General features: G+C 44.4%; 1 protein-coding gene across 8 annotated transcripts in view; it reads left to right on the forward strand.

The window, feature by feature from the left end:
• Nucleotides 1-17,634, forward strand: part of LOC108932563 (TOX high mobility group box family member 2-like) — a 108,311-nt gene that overhangs the window by 62,965 nt on the left and 27,712 nt on the right. For all 8 annotated transcript variants that reach the window (XM_018749040.2, XM_018749041.2, XM_018749045.2 and 5 more), the window contains one exon: nucleotides 5,534-5,800. In XM_018749040.2, the coding sequence (XP_018604556.1) occupies nucleotides 5,534-5,800 (267 nt within the window). The remainder of the gene's footprint in view (nucleotides 1-5,533; nucleotides 5,801-17,634) is intronic.

Below are 17,634 nucleotides of genomic sequence, written 5' to 3' on the forward strand. Positions count from 1 at the left end.
GTTCACTTCCACCGTGACTCGGAGCAGAGCTGTCATCGTAACTTGTCACTTTACTGCAGATTTATTAGGATATTCACATTGAAAATGGACAATGATCTAAATTTAAGACCAAAGATGCTGGCTGGAGGAAGAATACAACAAAAATATAGAAGTTCATTTTTAATTCCATTTACAGCAGCAAAAAGATGGGAGCCTACATGTGACATTAATGGCAGAATTTGTATATTTTTATTTCATTGTCCCAGAAGACGTGCAAGCGTATGTCATCAAGTATACAACAGCAAAGATTGTGCATATATATGCATATGTATGTATATGTATATATGAAATATTTTGTTGTGTCACCTCGCATCAGCCTTTTTTAAAAGGTTTTAAAGCTCATGGAAAGATTCTTATTGCAGTGTTGCTCATAATTCACATATAATATATCTATGTCAGATTCAATATTTTAAGAGCATGTGATCGTCTCAATAGACAAGGCGCTTTCACTGAGTTATTGCTCGTTATTAGTTATGTAGCACATGCACAGCTGTCGCTCTGTCCATGTCGAATCGTGGACCTGTCCGTTTTTGGGCACAGATTAACGCCAGTGATTCATGTGTACAGACCTGTGAGGAGCACTAACTGCAGAGCTGAAAACGGACCATTTAAGATCCATCTGAATGTTACATTTAAGAGAAGTTCCACAGAAGCAACGGTAAACAGGACTTCTGTTTCTTTATATGCAGACGTGTATTTTTCTGGACCATCTGTACTTCGCAGCCAACTGTATTTATATTTACTGGGCAGCAGGGAGCAGAGCGGTTAAGGGTAAGGAATTCTAACCTGAAGGGTGTCAGGTCGGTCCCCTTTTGTGCCTTTGAGAAAGGTGCTTGAAGTGGAATGTTCCGGCACACATCTGTCTGTACAAGTGGCTCTCTAAGAAACACTACAATAATAATAGTAGTAATAATAATAATAATAAAGACAGTAACTCTCTCCAATGTACTATGTGACACCAAGCAACTGGCACCACCGGTGGGTAATCTTTGGATTTTTTTTTGCCCCTCCTCCATGCGGTAATACATTCAATATAGGACACAACATGTTGGTGTGTTTAAAAGTGTAGAATGGATCTTTCGTTACAGTCATTAACCATTACTCTGCTGGCTGACGATTTTGGCCACAAAATGCATCACCTAAATGACTCCAATCTGTCTGCATTCATAACCTCCCCTACAGTCAAATACTTAGCCCTGCTGATGGTAATTTTAAATCTCTTTAGGAGAAGTCATTCAACTACGACCCCTTGCAGCGCTATCAACTCATTTTAAAGATTTTTCTTTTTTTTTTATTCCCGGAGAAGATGCTATTTGAATTCGGACATTTGGAACTCACTTACCACCCAAGAAGATTGCCATCGTCGCAGCAGCTGGGCCCACGCTGTCGCCACGGCGTTGTTTATCTGCATTTGGTGAAAATTTAAGTCCCCATTTCGTCTGCAGTCTTGTTCTGATTATCGCTAAATCAGGACTTCTTTTCTCCTGCCCACAAAAATGACTTGTGAGAGATGTGTGAAGGGTGGCCCAGTGCGTGTTTACCGTTCTGATGTACCAGTTAAGTACCTGGCTGTTTTTGTTAACGGCACATGACCAGGCAGACACTGCCCACTGGAGCTCTGCGTCCAAGAAGGGGAATCGGGCAGCGTCGTACCAGGGACCACCTTTACACCTCATGATTGTGTGCATTTGAAGGTGGAAAACGCTCTGTGAATTAATGTGTGTGTGTGTGTGTGTGTGTGTGTGTGCGCGCGCGCGCGCTCTGTCCTTCTGAACCCCGAACGACCCCAAGCCCCACAACAAGGGCAATAGCCGCTGCCGCCACTTCATCCATCTCACCCGTTATCGCCACAAGGTGCGACACGACGATCCTGTGAATACGGCCTTCCTTGTGGCGGCGATGCCGAATCCTACCTCGTTCAAATCCGAGAACAGGCACGTGCAGAACCGCGGGCACAGGTGACTGCGTCAGACAGGTGCGTTGTACGTAAGCCGGGCCTCGACGCGCATCGAGGACGCGGAGCCGCCCTGCAAGGACACACCTTTCAAAAGTGGCGAGAGGCACTTTCGAAGCCCGACGTGCATCGACTGCTGTATTCTACCTCTGGAAAGGAGAGCGAATATCGGCCTTTGACATTTTATTTTCACCCCCTTCCCTTTGAACACTTGCAATTACACAGTGAGAGGAGAGGAGGCACATGAATTATTTATTTATTTGGAAAATATTAAACTTGCAACAGCCTGCATCTTATCTTCAAGGGCATCTGACCGAGCAGATGTGCACTTCAGTGTGTGACATCCTTCCACAGCCCCTGTCATGCGGTAAACCAGCTTCAACATGCAAACCGTATCAGCTGTAGGACTGTGCTTTGTCCTACGCTTCCTCGAACGGGGAGGGGATCTGTCCGGACACGGGGTCAGAGGTGGGTAAAATACACCGTTTGTTAAATCAGGAAATGCTGCAGCCAGAATCAGTTCTTAAACAAAGTAAGTACCACGGTAAAACGAAAAGGCCGTATTCAGCGCATAGCAGCATTCAGTCGCTAGATGAATGTAACGGTGTGTGGTGCAAAGAAAAATTGCAGGAGAAAGTCGTTTATATGTAACTGTATGTGTTGCAAGAACCAAGAATAACAACAGAATCAATCTGTTGTTCCTCAGGGGTCACAGGGATGGTGATCCTGACTAATACCGCGATGCACCGGTAAATACCGGTAAAATGCAGTATGTAACACAAGGATGTCGTGAAAAAGCAGGGAGACGTGGTGTTCCCACAGGACACTAACACGGTAACAGAGGGTACGCTTCACACAGTCCTCTCGGTGTTTACAAAAGACAATTTAGTTTCCTTCCAACAATTATGAGGGAAATTGAATCTCAGGAAATGTTCGCTTTTTTATCCATTAGACCGAACAATAACAATATCCTTGAAATGAAGGGGAAAAAAAACTACTGTCTTCAAAGGATTGTCTAAAAAAATGAACTTTTTTTCAGGCAGCGCTCAGGCTCGCTTCAATTTTCCATTTGTGTTTGCATGCGATGGAATTATTAAGACACGCGGAAGCGCTTTTTTGTTCATGTCACGTGAGCTCATTTCGCTTTTAGTGTTTTCGTGTGTTGATGGGGATATTTTGCAGCGCGTTTTTCATGTTTTGTTCGTTGAACATCCTTTGTATTGAGAGAACACCTTTTTCATGCTTTCATTAGCTGCGACAAAGTACGCTTTTACACTCTGTACACCCTTTACACCTTTTCCGTGGTGTATGTCCGTTATATGGGGCTGCAGTCATGTCATGAATAGCTGATACCTATGTGTGTGTGTGTGTGTTGAAATAGTGGTATACCTCAGAATATACTGTATTAAGCTTGCCTATACATGCGATATTATTTGATGACAGAGCGCGGTGTGCTTTAGCTTTTTCTGCTAAGGCGTAAATAAGCTCTTAAAAAGTCATGAGCTATACGTTAATATAATGTAATATAAGATGAGAAAGAGCCGGGCAGCACAGTTGTTTTTCTCATTCGTCCCTCGTTCCTCCCACAGATGTTGTATAGATTCTGATTTTGTGGCTCGTGACAAAGGGCCGCTTTTACATTCTTCAGCAGCTTTTTTTTTTTTTCTCGCTTAAGAGGAGAACAGAAGTGGGTCACATCATTCCTTTTTTTACTCTCTGTATTGTTAAGAGTACCGTGTTTTTTTATTCTTAGTGCTATTTTGAAAAGAGGCTCAAATGAAGAGAAACGGGCAATGAAAATACGAGCAACGTGCGGAATTGTGCCCAGTAGCTCGACGGCATCAGCACTTCAGATTTGTGCCACTTAATAGTAATAACTGCGGTTTTGTCCTCATAAGCACAGCACACGTGAATAATTCCTGTAAAGCAGCAGTGTCTTAGCTGTAGGGCTGGAGAGACGTCACAGTATCTCGCACGTTAATGTTGTGTATCCTTTACGTTCAAACGGCCTGAGAAAATGGAGAAGGGCTTCTTGTGTTTTTCACCCTGTTTATTTGCGAAAAGTATTTGTTTGTAAGATAAATGGCTGCACTGGTGAGGGAGATGACAGCCTACACGGAGATGATATTGAATTGATTTCTGAAATGTTGCAGAACGGACTGCTTGATATATACCACAAGACATGAATCATAAAAATTCTATTAAAAACCTCTTGAATGGCTGACACCGGAATATTATTTGTGATGATTAATTTGACTCAGTCATTATGAACGGAGTGAAATCAGATTGCCTCTGACAAAATTGCTTTTCATTCCCCATTGAATACCCCCAGTATGCATTTTGAGACTGGAGAATCATATTTCTCCGCACACCTCCGTGTTGAAATGGTTCTAGGTGATAATAGAGGAATAGCCGAATGTGCGCTCTGTCATTCAAAGAATTGCATGAAAGACCCTAATAAGGTTTTTTCGTTCAAGATGGAGCAGCTGTCTGCTGTTTTCACGTTTTCTTGCTTAGGTTGTGTGCTCTTGTTTTTTTAACGTCCGTGGCTCTGTCCCTGCGCGTGAGGTGCCCTCCACAGAGGTGTATTTCATAACCTTGGCTGTATTGCGATGCGCCGGCGTTGTTGAATCGTAAATCGTTAGGACGTGGAGCCCCGTTCTTACCTTTGTTGCACATTTTCTGGTTAATCGCCAGCTCTTGATATGGTGCTTCGTTCCTGGCGTTGTGGCACCTTTGGTAGAAAAATCCTTGATGGGTTCTCAACGGCAAAGTGTTGAAAGTGGTGACAGAAACGTTCAGCAAGTCAGTGGGAAAAGCAGGAACTGGTGTTTTCACTCGTACAGGATGATGACGATGATCATGACGATGATTATTATTAGTATCATTGTTATTATCATTATTATTACTCATGATCATCGCCATCATCATCCTTAGCAGTGGCGTGACGAGTGATACAAACAATATCATGAGCTGACATTTTTTTAAATTAATATCATCGCTGAATGGGCCTATTATGGGTTTCCGTGTTTTACACAGGGCGCACGTGTTCAGTGTTGGGGCCGAGGGCTGTTTACCTTCTGTTCTCTTTAGCGTCTGCACTTCTTCTGCTTCCTGTCGTAACTTAACGCGAGTCCCCTGGCGTCACAGCTCATTTGTAACGGGAACGCCAGGCCTGACTTATGTGTACATTAGCAGTCGCCTGCAGAGCAGCCCGAACTAAAAGCCATATAAATTAAAATAAATACACACAGATTTGTACGGATAAATACACATTTTCTGTCTGCTTGCTTATGTGTGATATTATGTTACTTGGGCTGTGTATCCGTGCATCCGGTGGAATGAAGGGGGTTAAACGTGCAGCTCTCCCGGCACTTGTGTAAATACATGTGACTCCTTGAGGAGGGAGAGGAAAGTCCTCAGCGCAGTCCGAATGGGGACTCCTCTCTTCTTGGGCACACACACACACACACCTGCCACGTTTTACCCGAAGCACGATATTATACATCCCTGAAACAGGCTTCCGTTCTCCTCCTGCAGAACTACTCCGGTCAGGGCGGCGGTAGCAGCGGCGGCAGCGGTGGTGGCGGCGGCGGAGACGAGGACTACGAGATCCCTCCCATTACGCCTCCCAACCATCCGGATCCCTCCCTCCTTCACCTGATGGACCCGGAGTCCAGCTATCTCTGCCACTCGCTCCCCCACAATGGCCTGATCAACCCGTACAGCTACCCGGAGCTGCCCGCCATCATGATGTCCAACATGCTGGGGCAAGATGGACATCTGCTCTCTGGCCAGATGCACTCCGTAAGTCCTGCTGGGTTTCCTTCTACTTTCTTAGTTGCGTCAAGAGGAAAGCTGATGCCGACAACGAGCAGTCGCCCACTAGCGTGTGTTCTGTCCGAAGCAGCGCTCGCTTTTGACAAATGAGGACCTCCCGCCGGCTCTGAAAAGGTCTCGGCGCTCAGGGAGAACTCGACGTAACGCCGGCTCCTGTAGCAGACTGCGGTCAGGGTACGAGGCCGTTGTTCAGCAAGCCGCACCATGCATTCAAATGATGCGTGATGCCTAGATGAGAGAAATGTCGATTCGAACCCCTTTCGGCTTTAATGCCTCAAAGTCCACGACGGCAAACTGGCACCTTACTGTCTTCAGTGAGACGCTGTACTGCGCTGAGGCTATTTCATTTTCAGCACTGCAATTTGGAGAACTTGGCCAACGTTACTATGAATAAGGGCATGTGTCAGACAATGGAATAATAGGCTGATTTATTAGCAGAAACGACACTGCTGTCAGGAGGTAGTAAAGGAAACAGAATCAATAAATTGAATATGAAGGCTGGTCTGTGCCTACATTCCTGCTTATTCTCTTTAAGTCGTTTTATTTTAGGACTTCGTTTCTGCATGTTTTACTTCTTAATTTCACTTTCAGATGTGTGTCCCTTAGCGAATGTTCCTGCGTCAAGCAGCGATGATTTCTTTCAGCGATTAGGACGTGCAGCCTTTGGGAAATGCTGACTGAGCAAGGAAGATGGAAAGTGTGCTTTCGTGGGTCTCGTGGTGGTGCGCCGAGATGCGCTCGTGTGCGGAACGTCACCGCGTCCGCGTGGGCTGTCCACGGGTACATGGGCTTTAGAGGTGACTTGGTGAGAGGTCAGCTGAAGGCCTTCCATGATAACACACCTTTCGCTCATTGCATCCCTCGCAGTTTTTCGGCCGTCTGGCTCCCAGTGAGCGATGGCGTCACGTGTCACTGTGGGAAGTCTGTGCACTTCGTATTTTCCACTTTTCTGCCCCCATCGCATCTTTCGGGCCACAAAGTGCAGTTTCGTAGCTTTTGTGTATTTTCTTTTCTCATTTATTGGTCCAGAGCCTAAATGTTTTCCCCCAGCAGTGCTGTTTGTCCCTTCAGTACCGCATACCTAGTAAAACGTGGTATTTGTAGAGTGTCTATATTAATGTTCCTCATGTAGAGTGAGTACAGCGAAGGAGGGGTGCTGTGAAACGTTTGGAGTGAAATGCTGCGAAATACTTGGTAACACAGACTGCGAGTGTAATCGGAGCTCTCGGTGAGCCTGCTCGTGGAATATGGAATATGGAATGTGGAATAGGGAGTATGATTGATTAATATGAGCGTCCTCTTGCTTGTACGAGGAACTTGGGAACAGCAGGCAAAAGGTGAAGTGAGAGGAGATCAAACAGAGAAGAAAAAACAAAAAAAGGCAATTTGGCGTGTTCAAGACTAGATTGCTTCCTTAAAACAGATGACGGCAGTTTGTGTCGCTCTTCTCCGCAACTCGAGATTTCCTAGAAAAAGGCATTGAGGTAAAAATGGCCTCGCCGCCGCACCGCGCCTTTGACAACATGTGCGGGTCAGGGAGCGCATATTCAATCTCAAACACATGCTTGCTCTACATAGATAGAGAAAAATGGAGTGTGAGAAATTTTAAATGGTGGGGGGGGATCCATTAAATGTCATGTGCCCTACATCAGACATTCTCCTCTTGACAGTCTGGGAAATGAGGTGTTTCACCAGATCGCTGCAGCGATGAGATCAGTTCTCATCAGGCAGATTCATCACAGCGCTGGCGGCGGAAGAGCACAGGCCGAACGGAGCCGAACGGAGCCGCGGTGCCTGGAAGAGTCCGGAAGTGTCCATCGCCGGGACAACGGGCTCTTATCGGCCGCGCTGTTCGCGCCATGGAGGAGTAGGGACTTGTCTTACCAATGTCGCCCTCGTTGATGAGAGCGCTGATGGGGGTAGGGGGAGAACAAGGGACGGCGGGACCAGGTGCGGTGGATCCGCCGTGGTTCGACAACCCTGTGGTCATTACCGCCGGTGACGCACAGCGGAAACGGCCCACCATTGTCTCGTCGTTTTCGGAAACCAGAGGGACTCTGAACCCAAAACGCGTTTGGAGGCAGCCTGTACCATGTTGTGCTCATTTGGCGGGAGGTGGGGTAGGATGGGATGGGGGGCGGTGTAGTGTGTTGTGAGAAAAGCCCCCGGAAGTTCAAACACTTGTGGAGAGCTGTGTGTAATGCCGGATGCTTGGGACGCTCACACAAAGTCCCACTGTTGTTTGGGACTGACGTGTACCCTGGTAAAGACGGTATTCGGGGCTGGGGGGGGCCCAAGCTTCTACTTTGGGGGGTTGGACCAGAGGAGGGCACTGCTGCGAAACGTGTCCTGGTGAAAGACAGTCGACATGCTGGACTGCGTCATATCTGAGAGCTGAAGGCAAGAATCCTGTGTGCGTGTGTGTGTGTGTGTGTGTGTGTGTGTGTGTGTCTGCGCGCGGCCTATCCCATCAACTTTTATGTTTATCCTTTTACCTTGTTTAGGTACTTGCTGAAGTACATTCAAAGAGCAACTACAGAGATGTAAAACCACCCAAGACTTTCTAAAGCTCTCAAAAAGTAGATGTCTACCCCCCCCCCACCCCGAATACACAGTAGCGGCTGAAACGCATAATTGTCTGCACTTCTTTTATACGAGTCCATTTCCAGTCCATTAGGGCCCTGCCAGGCTCGTCCTCTTTTGGTTTTCAGATCTTTTGGGAAGAATATGATACCATACAGCCGACCGTTTGAAAAGTACACTTCCTTCTGAAATCATTATGACACGTCCCACAGGTCTTAAACTGATTATGTGTCTCTCTCTGTCAGTGTGTGTGTGTGTGTGTGTGTGTGTAGGGCCAACTGGTAGCATTAGGGTTAGATCTGCTGCCTTTGGACCCAAAGGTTGAAGGTTTCAATCTCAGCTGTAGTACCCTTGAGCAAGGTACTTACCCTCAATTACTCCAGTAAAATGACCCAGCTGTATGAATGAGTGAATAATTGTGATTTACCAGTGCAAGCTGCTTTGGAGAACAGCGTCAGATGAGTGTGTGTGTCAATACATTCATGTGAGACTGATCTTGAACAAGCGGTCATGTTTTGTTTTATTTCTTCTCCAACTCTGATATTTCCAGCCCTCGTACCTTCGTTATTAATAAGGAGATTAATAAGGAATTCCTCACTGGCATTATCAGCGAAGCCAAAGAAGCAGAGAGATGTGTTTAATAAATACCTTTCCTTAAAGCGTAATGTTGTAGGCAAAGGGCCCCACACTCGTCGAGAGGAAGCTCTCCTGAGTGTCTCGCTGGAGCTCTGTACAATATCCCATTTTTATAATGAACGCCAGAAAAAAACCACGTCTCAGCACCCGGTAAGTGATTATTTCATGCGATTTGAAGATGTTTAATAAAGGGCAATGCAGACACCCCCAGCATCTCACACTGATCCTTTAATCATGGAATTGACCAAAATAAATAATAGATTGCTGTGTGAATTATTCAAAGTTATGTACTTTCATCTCATTTGAATGTTACTCTCTATTTTAAATATTCATCCTTGTATATGTTCATCCACGATGTACAGTTTATCCTCACTTAATTAGGTTGAATATTATTTTCCGACTGAATCGCATATACGGTTTAAGTTGGAGCATAAGTCATCAGACTCGCACTGGTAGAAAAAACCGTAATACATAAAAACAGCACAGCAATAGCAATTTTTGCAGAGGCTATTCCACTTTCGTCATGTTCTCTCTCTCTCTCTCTCTCTCTCTCTCTCTCTCTCTCTCTCTCTCTCTCTCTCTAGTGTTTGTGCTCTTTGCATGAATTTGCCCATGCACACACACTTCGGGGTACTGGAGAGAGAAATTAGAAGGATTCATCTAGATTCTGCTCCCCACTCCCCCCGCCTCGGGGGTAGAAATTCAAAAGGTGTTGTTGAAATGACTTGCAGTGATTTGCTGCACCCAGCGTTCAGTCCCACAAAGCGTGCGTTACACAGGCCGGGTCCACTGGAGGGACGGGGGTGATGGTGACAGTGGGACGACGTCATTGCGCTGCGCGTTGATGGAACGTGTTCTATGAGCCAAAACTCTACACACTTCTTCGCAGTTTGGCGACTGTTTTCTACGGCTTATTATGTCAAGTGAGGGCTGTCTTCCAAGACAGTCCTCTTCCCAAGGCCATGGCCACCCGCCTCCCCGGAGGCGTACCCTATCCTATTCTCCAGGACGCTAAACCTGCCCCCTGCCTCTCTGGTTTGTTCCAACGATTGGTTATGGGGAAAATGTACATACCTGCTTTCCCAGAAGGCTCTTGTGTCACATACCTTATTTGTGCAGCTGCCAAAAACATGAAATGACACTGAGCAGAAGGGGACTTGTCGGGTCTGTTGTGATGCCTGAAATGGTCTGTAGTGAGAAGTCAGAGCCTGGCACCGGCTCAGCGTGGGGTCAGTGAGGGAGGCACGACAGTAAACAGACCGCTGGCCGTTGTGTCAGTGTCGTGTCACCTGAGCACTGAGCATCTTTCTCCACTGTAGCAGCTAATGAAGGTGTGTGTGGAGGGCTGAGGGCAAGCCCAAACACACGTAGAACGGTCTGCCATCTGCCTCCAGCCAGTACAGGTGCCAGCATGGTAGTGCTGTGGTCCATGTTTTCCTTACGTTTCCAAGGTTCCCTCGGTTCCCTCTGGAAGTGCAGTGCAGTGCAGTGCAGTGCAGTGCGGTACATTACCGTGCTCAGTCTTATTTGTCATCTTGCAATGTGACATCTTCTCCCTGCTGGGTGCAGAGTCTCCAGTTGATAGGGCGTGTGTACTGTGGTGAGAAAGTGCTCAATCTGGGGTGGTCATGGGAGCCAAGTACCACATCTCGTTCCAGTAGGGCATCCCCGGTCACATTTTTTAAATTATTTTATTAATATTATTATTATTATTTTTATTTTTTATAGAGCGCTCTTCTCATGCAGTGACACATTTTCTTTTGATGTTTTCTCTCAAGATGTGTAAAGATGTGGAGCTGGGCTATTTATGTATTTATTTTATTCATTTACTTTAATTAATTTTATTTTTTTCTTTTCAAACCAGTAAATATTTACATAACTAACTCATGGATGACATTTTACTGGTTTAACAGTCAATACATAGGAAGTGGAATAAATGCCATTAAAGTTAGGATCTGACTGTATGGTATAAAGGATGTTTCAGAAAATAATAATAATAATAATAATCTTGATTAACTGCCCAAAATGACTTATTTGCCCATTTGAAGAAATTATTATTATTATTATTATTATTATTATTATTATTATTATTATTTCCACTTCAGGACACTCTTCTCATCAGCGCGTGTCAGTAGTCTCACCCACGGTACACACCTGTACACAGCTGGCAACGAGCCGAAACCCCGTTTCACTGTCACTCCTTCAATTTTACAGCTCATTGTCTTGAAACAAGACACACACACTGAATAGTATGCAGTGTGTGTGCGATGATCCGCTTTCGATGTCCTTTTCTCAGGCAGGAATGTAAGCGGTTTAATAAGCACTGAAGCTGCTTAAAGCAGCACTAGTTCGCTATCAGCACCGTTACACCCGTAGAAAACGAAATAGCCCACACAGATGTGTAGTTTAGGACAGAGTACCTGCACTGTTCCAAAGTGTTCCTGCTAAAATTTGTCAGAATGACATTTACGATTCATAAATGAAAGGCCTGGATTTTACAGAATGCATTCATATGTTCTGCTGTGTACATGAAATGAGTTTCCAGCTCACATTAACGCTGAGACAGTATTAATTGTGAAGCCGTGCATTATAGACACATAAGAAATGTATAAAAACATGATGCAGAGGACTAATGTCTCGATGAAAAGCAATATGTTTACCATTTAGGTAATTGCTTTATCTGTTTTGTGGTTAATTCTCTTTCCAGTTTTTGGCTGTTGGCCAGAAAGGTACTTTAGTTCATATATTGCTCTCTGATGGAAAAAAGAAAATACGCTGCTAAGTATTTTAGTCGAAATGCTTCATATGAAATGAATATAGCTATATTAAAGCTTCTGAAGAGCGTAAGGAATAAAATGCAGCTTTTTCTCTCTCTGTAATAGGCCAATATAATCTCAGTGAAAGAGAACTCTGGTTTTTAAACAGCTTTCTTTTCACCTTTGCAATTATTTATTTTCAAATAGTCCTTCAGGGTAATGTTCCATTTTCTTATTTCACACCCCCTTTTCTCATAAATGAACCGTCATCGCAATAAATCACTGCACAAACAGAGACTTGTGCAAACCCTGAAAGGTCTAAAGATTTATGTAACACATTCATGTTTTCCACTTCTTCATTTTAGTACTCCTCTGGTGAAGCCTGGCTAATAAAAGCTGCTATTAATATTTCCTGTTGCTTAGCAACCAGAGGCAGCAAGTAATAGCTTACTCTGGAAAAAAAAAAATAGATGACCGATAAGGAAAAATTCAATTCTTTTATTATCTCTAGGGAAAACCAGCCTTATTTCTGCTGCAATGGGATATAAAATTCTGCAGCTGCATATTGAGAAAAATTTTAAAGGAATGGAGGTGGTTTTCAATATCTTTCAGTAAAGGGACCTTCATGTCTGTTGAAAAATTCATCTTAATAAAATGAATTAGCTTCAGATTAATAAATAAATCCAGCTTGGTTTTTCTGATGAGAGTGTCGTATACAGTCGGAATGAATTGCATTTAGAGTCATTTTGTTTGTGCTTAAATGTTTTATTAGTGGAATCTGTGTAACAGATATCTGCTGGACCTATTTCTGCTTTTTTCCTGTATGAGTTGATGCCCGTAATTCCCATAAAAATAATTTTAAAAAAAAGAACAGTGAAATATAGTATGTTAATGGACGCGGTCGCTGCAATTCCAGTGTGCCTTTCACAGAGCTGGGACAAAAGGAGGGTGGATGGGTGCCTCACAAACTGTTTTTCTCAGGGATTTTTTCAGATCCTATGCAGCTGCAGCCTATGCATTTTCATTATGACCTGCCCTTATTGTTTGAGCTCCCCTTATTGTTGCTCCTGGCAGTTCCATTTGCCAGTACAGTACGGCAATTCTTTGTGACTGGGCAGCGAGAAAGAGACAAAACCCGATTGGTACAACTGCAACAGAGCTCTAGGAAAACATCCTTTTTATTTTATTCTGTGCACTTTGGTAGTTCTGTGCTATTTAAAAAAAAAAACAAAAAAAAACAAAAAACAACACTCCTCTGTCAGCGATAAGACCTCAGCTGTTCTCTGTCCTTCCTTCCCATCCACTGCTGCGGTGGAGGATCGAATGGAGCGTTTTGCCGAAAGCTTCTTTGGCTTATCACTCAGTAAACTCCTGCCCAGAGGGCTGTCTGTCTTTACATGTATTTCATGGTTCTTTTACTGAGGGAACTATAGTTTTGACCATGCGGAGAGTGTAAAAAGCTCCCCTGTGGTCCCTTCTTATTTCGTGTGTTTATCGTGACAGGAGAGGCCACCATTCGTTCAGCTGGTCCAAGACCACTTCCCATACATCTCCATCACATTAACACGTCTCCTTCCTAATGTGACTCAGAGCATCTCTCTGGAGTCCCAGCCAACGGCAATCCCGCCCTCCCCATCCTTCCCACGGCCCTCGGCCATTGCGGCGGGGCCTCGGCGACGGATGCGGCGAAGGAGGCCGGAGCACAACACCTGTGAGCAGTGTGCAAATGAGCTCATTGTTGTCAGGTGTCTCCTGCTGCGGGAGAGGTGCGAGCCGGAGAATCGCGTCGTTGGAGATGGCACTCTCATTAGCAAGGAGTAGCCCCTTTTACATCTCTTACTGTCAACTGTGGCAGCGCCATGTGTTGCAGCAGCTTTTTTTTTACGCCAATTTCAAACTTGTCATGTTAGACAAGGCTCAGATCCTATATCTTTTGTAAAACGGTAGGCGGTGTGTGATGTAGCTCTTTGAAAGAAGGCTCTGACAGAATGTGTAATGAAGAGCGGGGAGGATGCCGAAGGGACTTGGAGCTGAGATGTTTAAATATTGAAAAATGTCGTCTCCATTGCATAAAGAGCCTAATGATCGCACATCAGGAAGAGAAAGGGCCGGGTACCGCGGCCAAATTCCATGGGTTGATGTATCCCTGGGTTAGGGCAGCTAGTAATGTGGTGGTTAGAGCTGCTACCTTTGGACCTGAAGGTTGCTGGTTCAAATCCCTCCTCCAGCTCTAGTACCCTTGAGCAGGGTCCTTATCCTGAATCACTTGGGTAAAGTTACCCAGATGCAGGTACCTTAATGTTGTTAGTCACTTTGGAGAAAAGCATCTGATAGATGAATGAATGCAAATGTTCCCAGATCACAAGCTGTAGAGCCATGTTGCCACAGTCAGTTCAGTGCCACTGAAGTGGTTTGGTAGTCCAATTCATAATATGTCCTTTCTGTGAGGAGATATGTATTTTGAAGCCTGATCTAGTCAGTTCTAATAGTACATGGGCAGTTAACACCAACTACAGCCATTTGGGTTGACAAAGCTGTCAGGGGCAGCATCAAAATGCTAAACGGCAAATCAGTGACGATTACTCAGTCATCGTTTCACAAAATAAAGGAAAGAGTGTGTAGGTCCAGTACAGGCAGTGTTCTGTAGGTGCTTTACCACCTTGGCTCAGGAAGAGTTGACCATTCTACTGACAGGAAATGACACTCATCTCTCACCCATTTACAAGGACCTTGCCTGGGCTCATTGCATAGTTATACCAACATGTATTTGTTGGGTTTTCCACCACAAAGGGTATATTTGGAACATTGCTTCTCCATGTGTAATTTATTATCGGAATCATTTCTGAAGTTTCTTTAAAGCTCTGATCGCTACACTGGAGTGACTAATGAAAATGATGGAACCACTGCTGATGCTGGAATGGCACATCCATCAGAAGTCGCCTAAAGGATAGCTGTATTTTAATTGCCCCATTGCCCTTGAACAAAATTGGTATTAGTGAAACTCCCTGTGTTTCCATATAAATCAATTGTATGGTACAGGTGGAGCGTTTCTAAAATTGATTTTTGAATTGCAGAAAGATGTATGCACAGCAGTGGCATTTTAGACAGTGGAGAAAGAAATACGACGTTTTATTTCAAAAGCTACTGGGGAGGGCATAGTAACCACCGTTTCCAAAAAGAAATGTATAAATGCATAATCGCAGTTCAAGAAAGCTGAATTTTTTGAGTGTTAATAGCTCAGTATAAATAGAAAGTAATGAAGTGAAGTATTAAAGGACTGAACATTAAAAACAAATCAGTATTCATTACATTTAATGAATATTCATAACCGCTTATTTAAATTACCTTTGGCAACTGTTGTTAAAGCTTATGAATAATTTAAAACAGCATGGCCAAAGAGATTTGAATGTTACATTAGCTGTCTTCTTTGGGATTAGTAGAAAGAGTAAACAATTAAATGTGGATAGCAGATTTTTAACTTGAAGGAGAACGATGGCTCTTTTGTGGATGTACTGCAAACACTGTAAGCGTAGTAACAGTGTAATGATGTGCAAAGGAACAACAGTGTAAACTGCTGCATCACTTCCCCTGCTTCAGGGTCTTAATTACCGTCTTGCATTTTTCTCAGTCGTCCTATTATTTAAATCCCTACTGTAATATTAAAAAGCAGCATTCGGTGGCGTAACAGAATCTGTTGTATAACGCATGTAAAATTATAAACAGCTGTGAAATGTATCTGAAGGAGTGCGCTGGCTCCTAAACTAAACATCGTTTTCATTTCTCCAGCATTAATAGTGCCTGCAGCAAAATCGTGTGCAGAATGTGTCTGGCGCAGGTCACTGGGTAAAATTCTACATTTACATTGGTAATGGAGATGTTTGTGTAAATAAAGAGTGACCTGTCACATATGGAAGCACTAAAATGTGTCACACAGCTCATCTTGTCAGCTATATGTGCAATTAACAAAACTTTACGGAAGTGACGCCGGGAGCGTGCCTCTTCATTGTGGAAAGGAAAACAGTTTATCTGCATTTATTCATTTATCTGATGCTTTTCTCCAAAGCAACTTACAGTGTTAAGCTACTTACAATTATTATTTACCCATTTATACAGCTGGGTAACTTTCCTGGACCAATTTAGGGTAAGTACCTTGCTCAAGGCTACTACAGCTGGGGGTAGGAATTGAACCTGTGGCCATTGGGTCCAAAGGCAGCGACTCTAGTAAACGAATTCGATGCTGGAAGATCATGGTGTTCTTTTTTTTATCGAATCCCCACGAGACGAACATGAATTTTTCCACGTTTCCTGCATCGGCGTTAAGCATGCTCCATCGCGTCCCACCTTGCACTGAAGCACTGTCCGGGTTACGCTTGTGCGCAGGTAGCCTTGCTTGGCTAAGTGCATCTGACATGTTCGCTCGGCACACGGCGCTCAAAGGGGGCCAGAAGAGCCTGTTGATCTCAGCGCTGCTCCAAGAAGCTGCCCTCCTTCCTCCTCTTGAAGCCTGTTTGCGCCTCCTTTGAAGGATCAATGTTGCGAGTGCTCAACACAGCAATAATTAAAGCTGTCATGGCTGGGAGCCTGCAGGGATAATGTTCTATTATTATAGTCATTTGTTTCAATTAAACGCTCTGTGATTTTACAATAGCGACTGTGAACCTGTGTGAGTAAGCTATTACTCTCAACAAGATATCTCCCGCAAGAGGGAGGACGCTGCGTGGTTTGCCGGGACTTCTCTCTGCTCCGCCGCCGGGGGGTTTCGCCCACAACTTCGATATGCTTGGGTCGCCCGCCACAAAGTGGCCAAGGAATACGGCCGACTCTTCTTGCATGGGAATGGGAGGTCCTTTCAGCCAGCGGGTCACACCGACACGTATTCCCCGACGCACTTCGGCTGCGGAAAACTACAAGTTTGTTTCCAGAGAAAGGGGTTAAATTCAATTCAATTAAAGTGCTGAGAGGCAGCACTTTGACTTTCACGAGCAAAATGTAAAGAATGACTTGTCTAAGTAAATGCTTCCCTCAGCAGTTCCCACCGGTGGAAAACAAGTATGACACACTGCCAAGCAGAAGCAAAGGGAATTTTCCATGCATGACTGGAGTCCCAATTTTTTGTAGCCCCAATCAGGTCAGATTGTTGCCTCTCGTTTTATTTGTATTTTCCATCGCTATCTTGTCTTTCTTAAGTGGGAGGTGAGGTACAGAAACTTGTACCACTTTAACATCATACTGAGTCTGAAATGCACGTTACTCAGTAGTGCAATGAAAATGTTGCCATGATGTGAAATTTTACTGAGCGGAACGTCCGTGGAAAAGGAGGGAGCGCACTGATAACGGTAACTCCTTTAGTTGCGGTAAACGGGGCCTTCATCCTTTCACATTTCCTGCTCTTCGCTCATGTCAGATCCTTTTTTTGTTTTGTTTTGCTTAATGGGGGATTTTACTGCAGCTGTACCTCATCCCCTGGACTTACGGCCTCCGCGACTTTGAGAGGAAACACGGTCTTGGTCGAAAGAGACGGTCGGATTTGGTTGTTGTTTGTGGCACAGTCGTGATAATTGTATTTTCGGCCGATAGTCGTATCATCGTGTCCAGGCACTCCCTGATGTGTCGCATTCACCTTCTTGTCTCCTGAGCCCTTTGCAGTCCTTACAGTTATTACCGTGTTGAAACCTTGCAGCTTTTTCAGTCCATTTGTTATTATTTTTAATGACAGCACTTTTTCATGAAAAACTGTCAGAAATGACCCAAAAGTCAACCGAAGCTACGGATTTGCAGTATGTTCACCATAAAATTCTCAAAGAAATGTCTTAACTTTTCAAAAAC

This window comes from Scleropages formosus, chromosome 19 (assembly GCF_900964775.1).
Source record: "Scleropages formosus chromosome 19, fSclFor1.1, whole genome shotgun sequence".
NCBI classification, from domain to species: Eukaryota; Metazoa; Chordata; class Actinopteri; order Osteoglossiformes; family Osteoglossidae; genus Scleropages; species Scleropages formosus.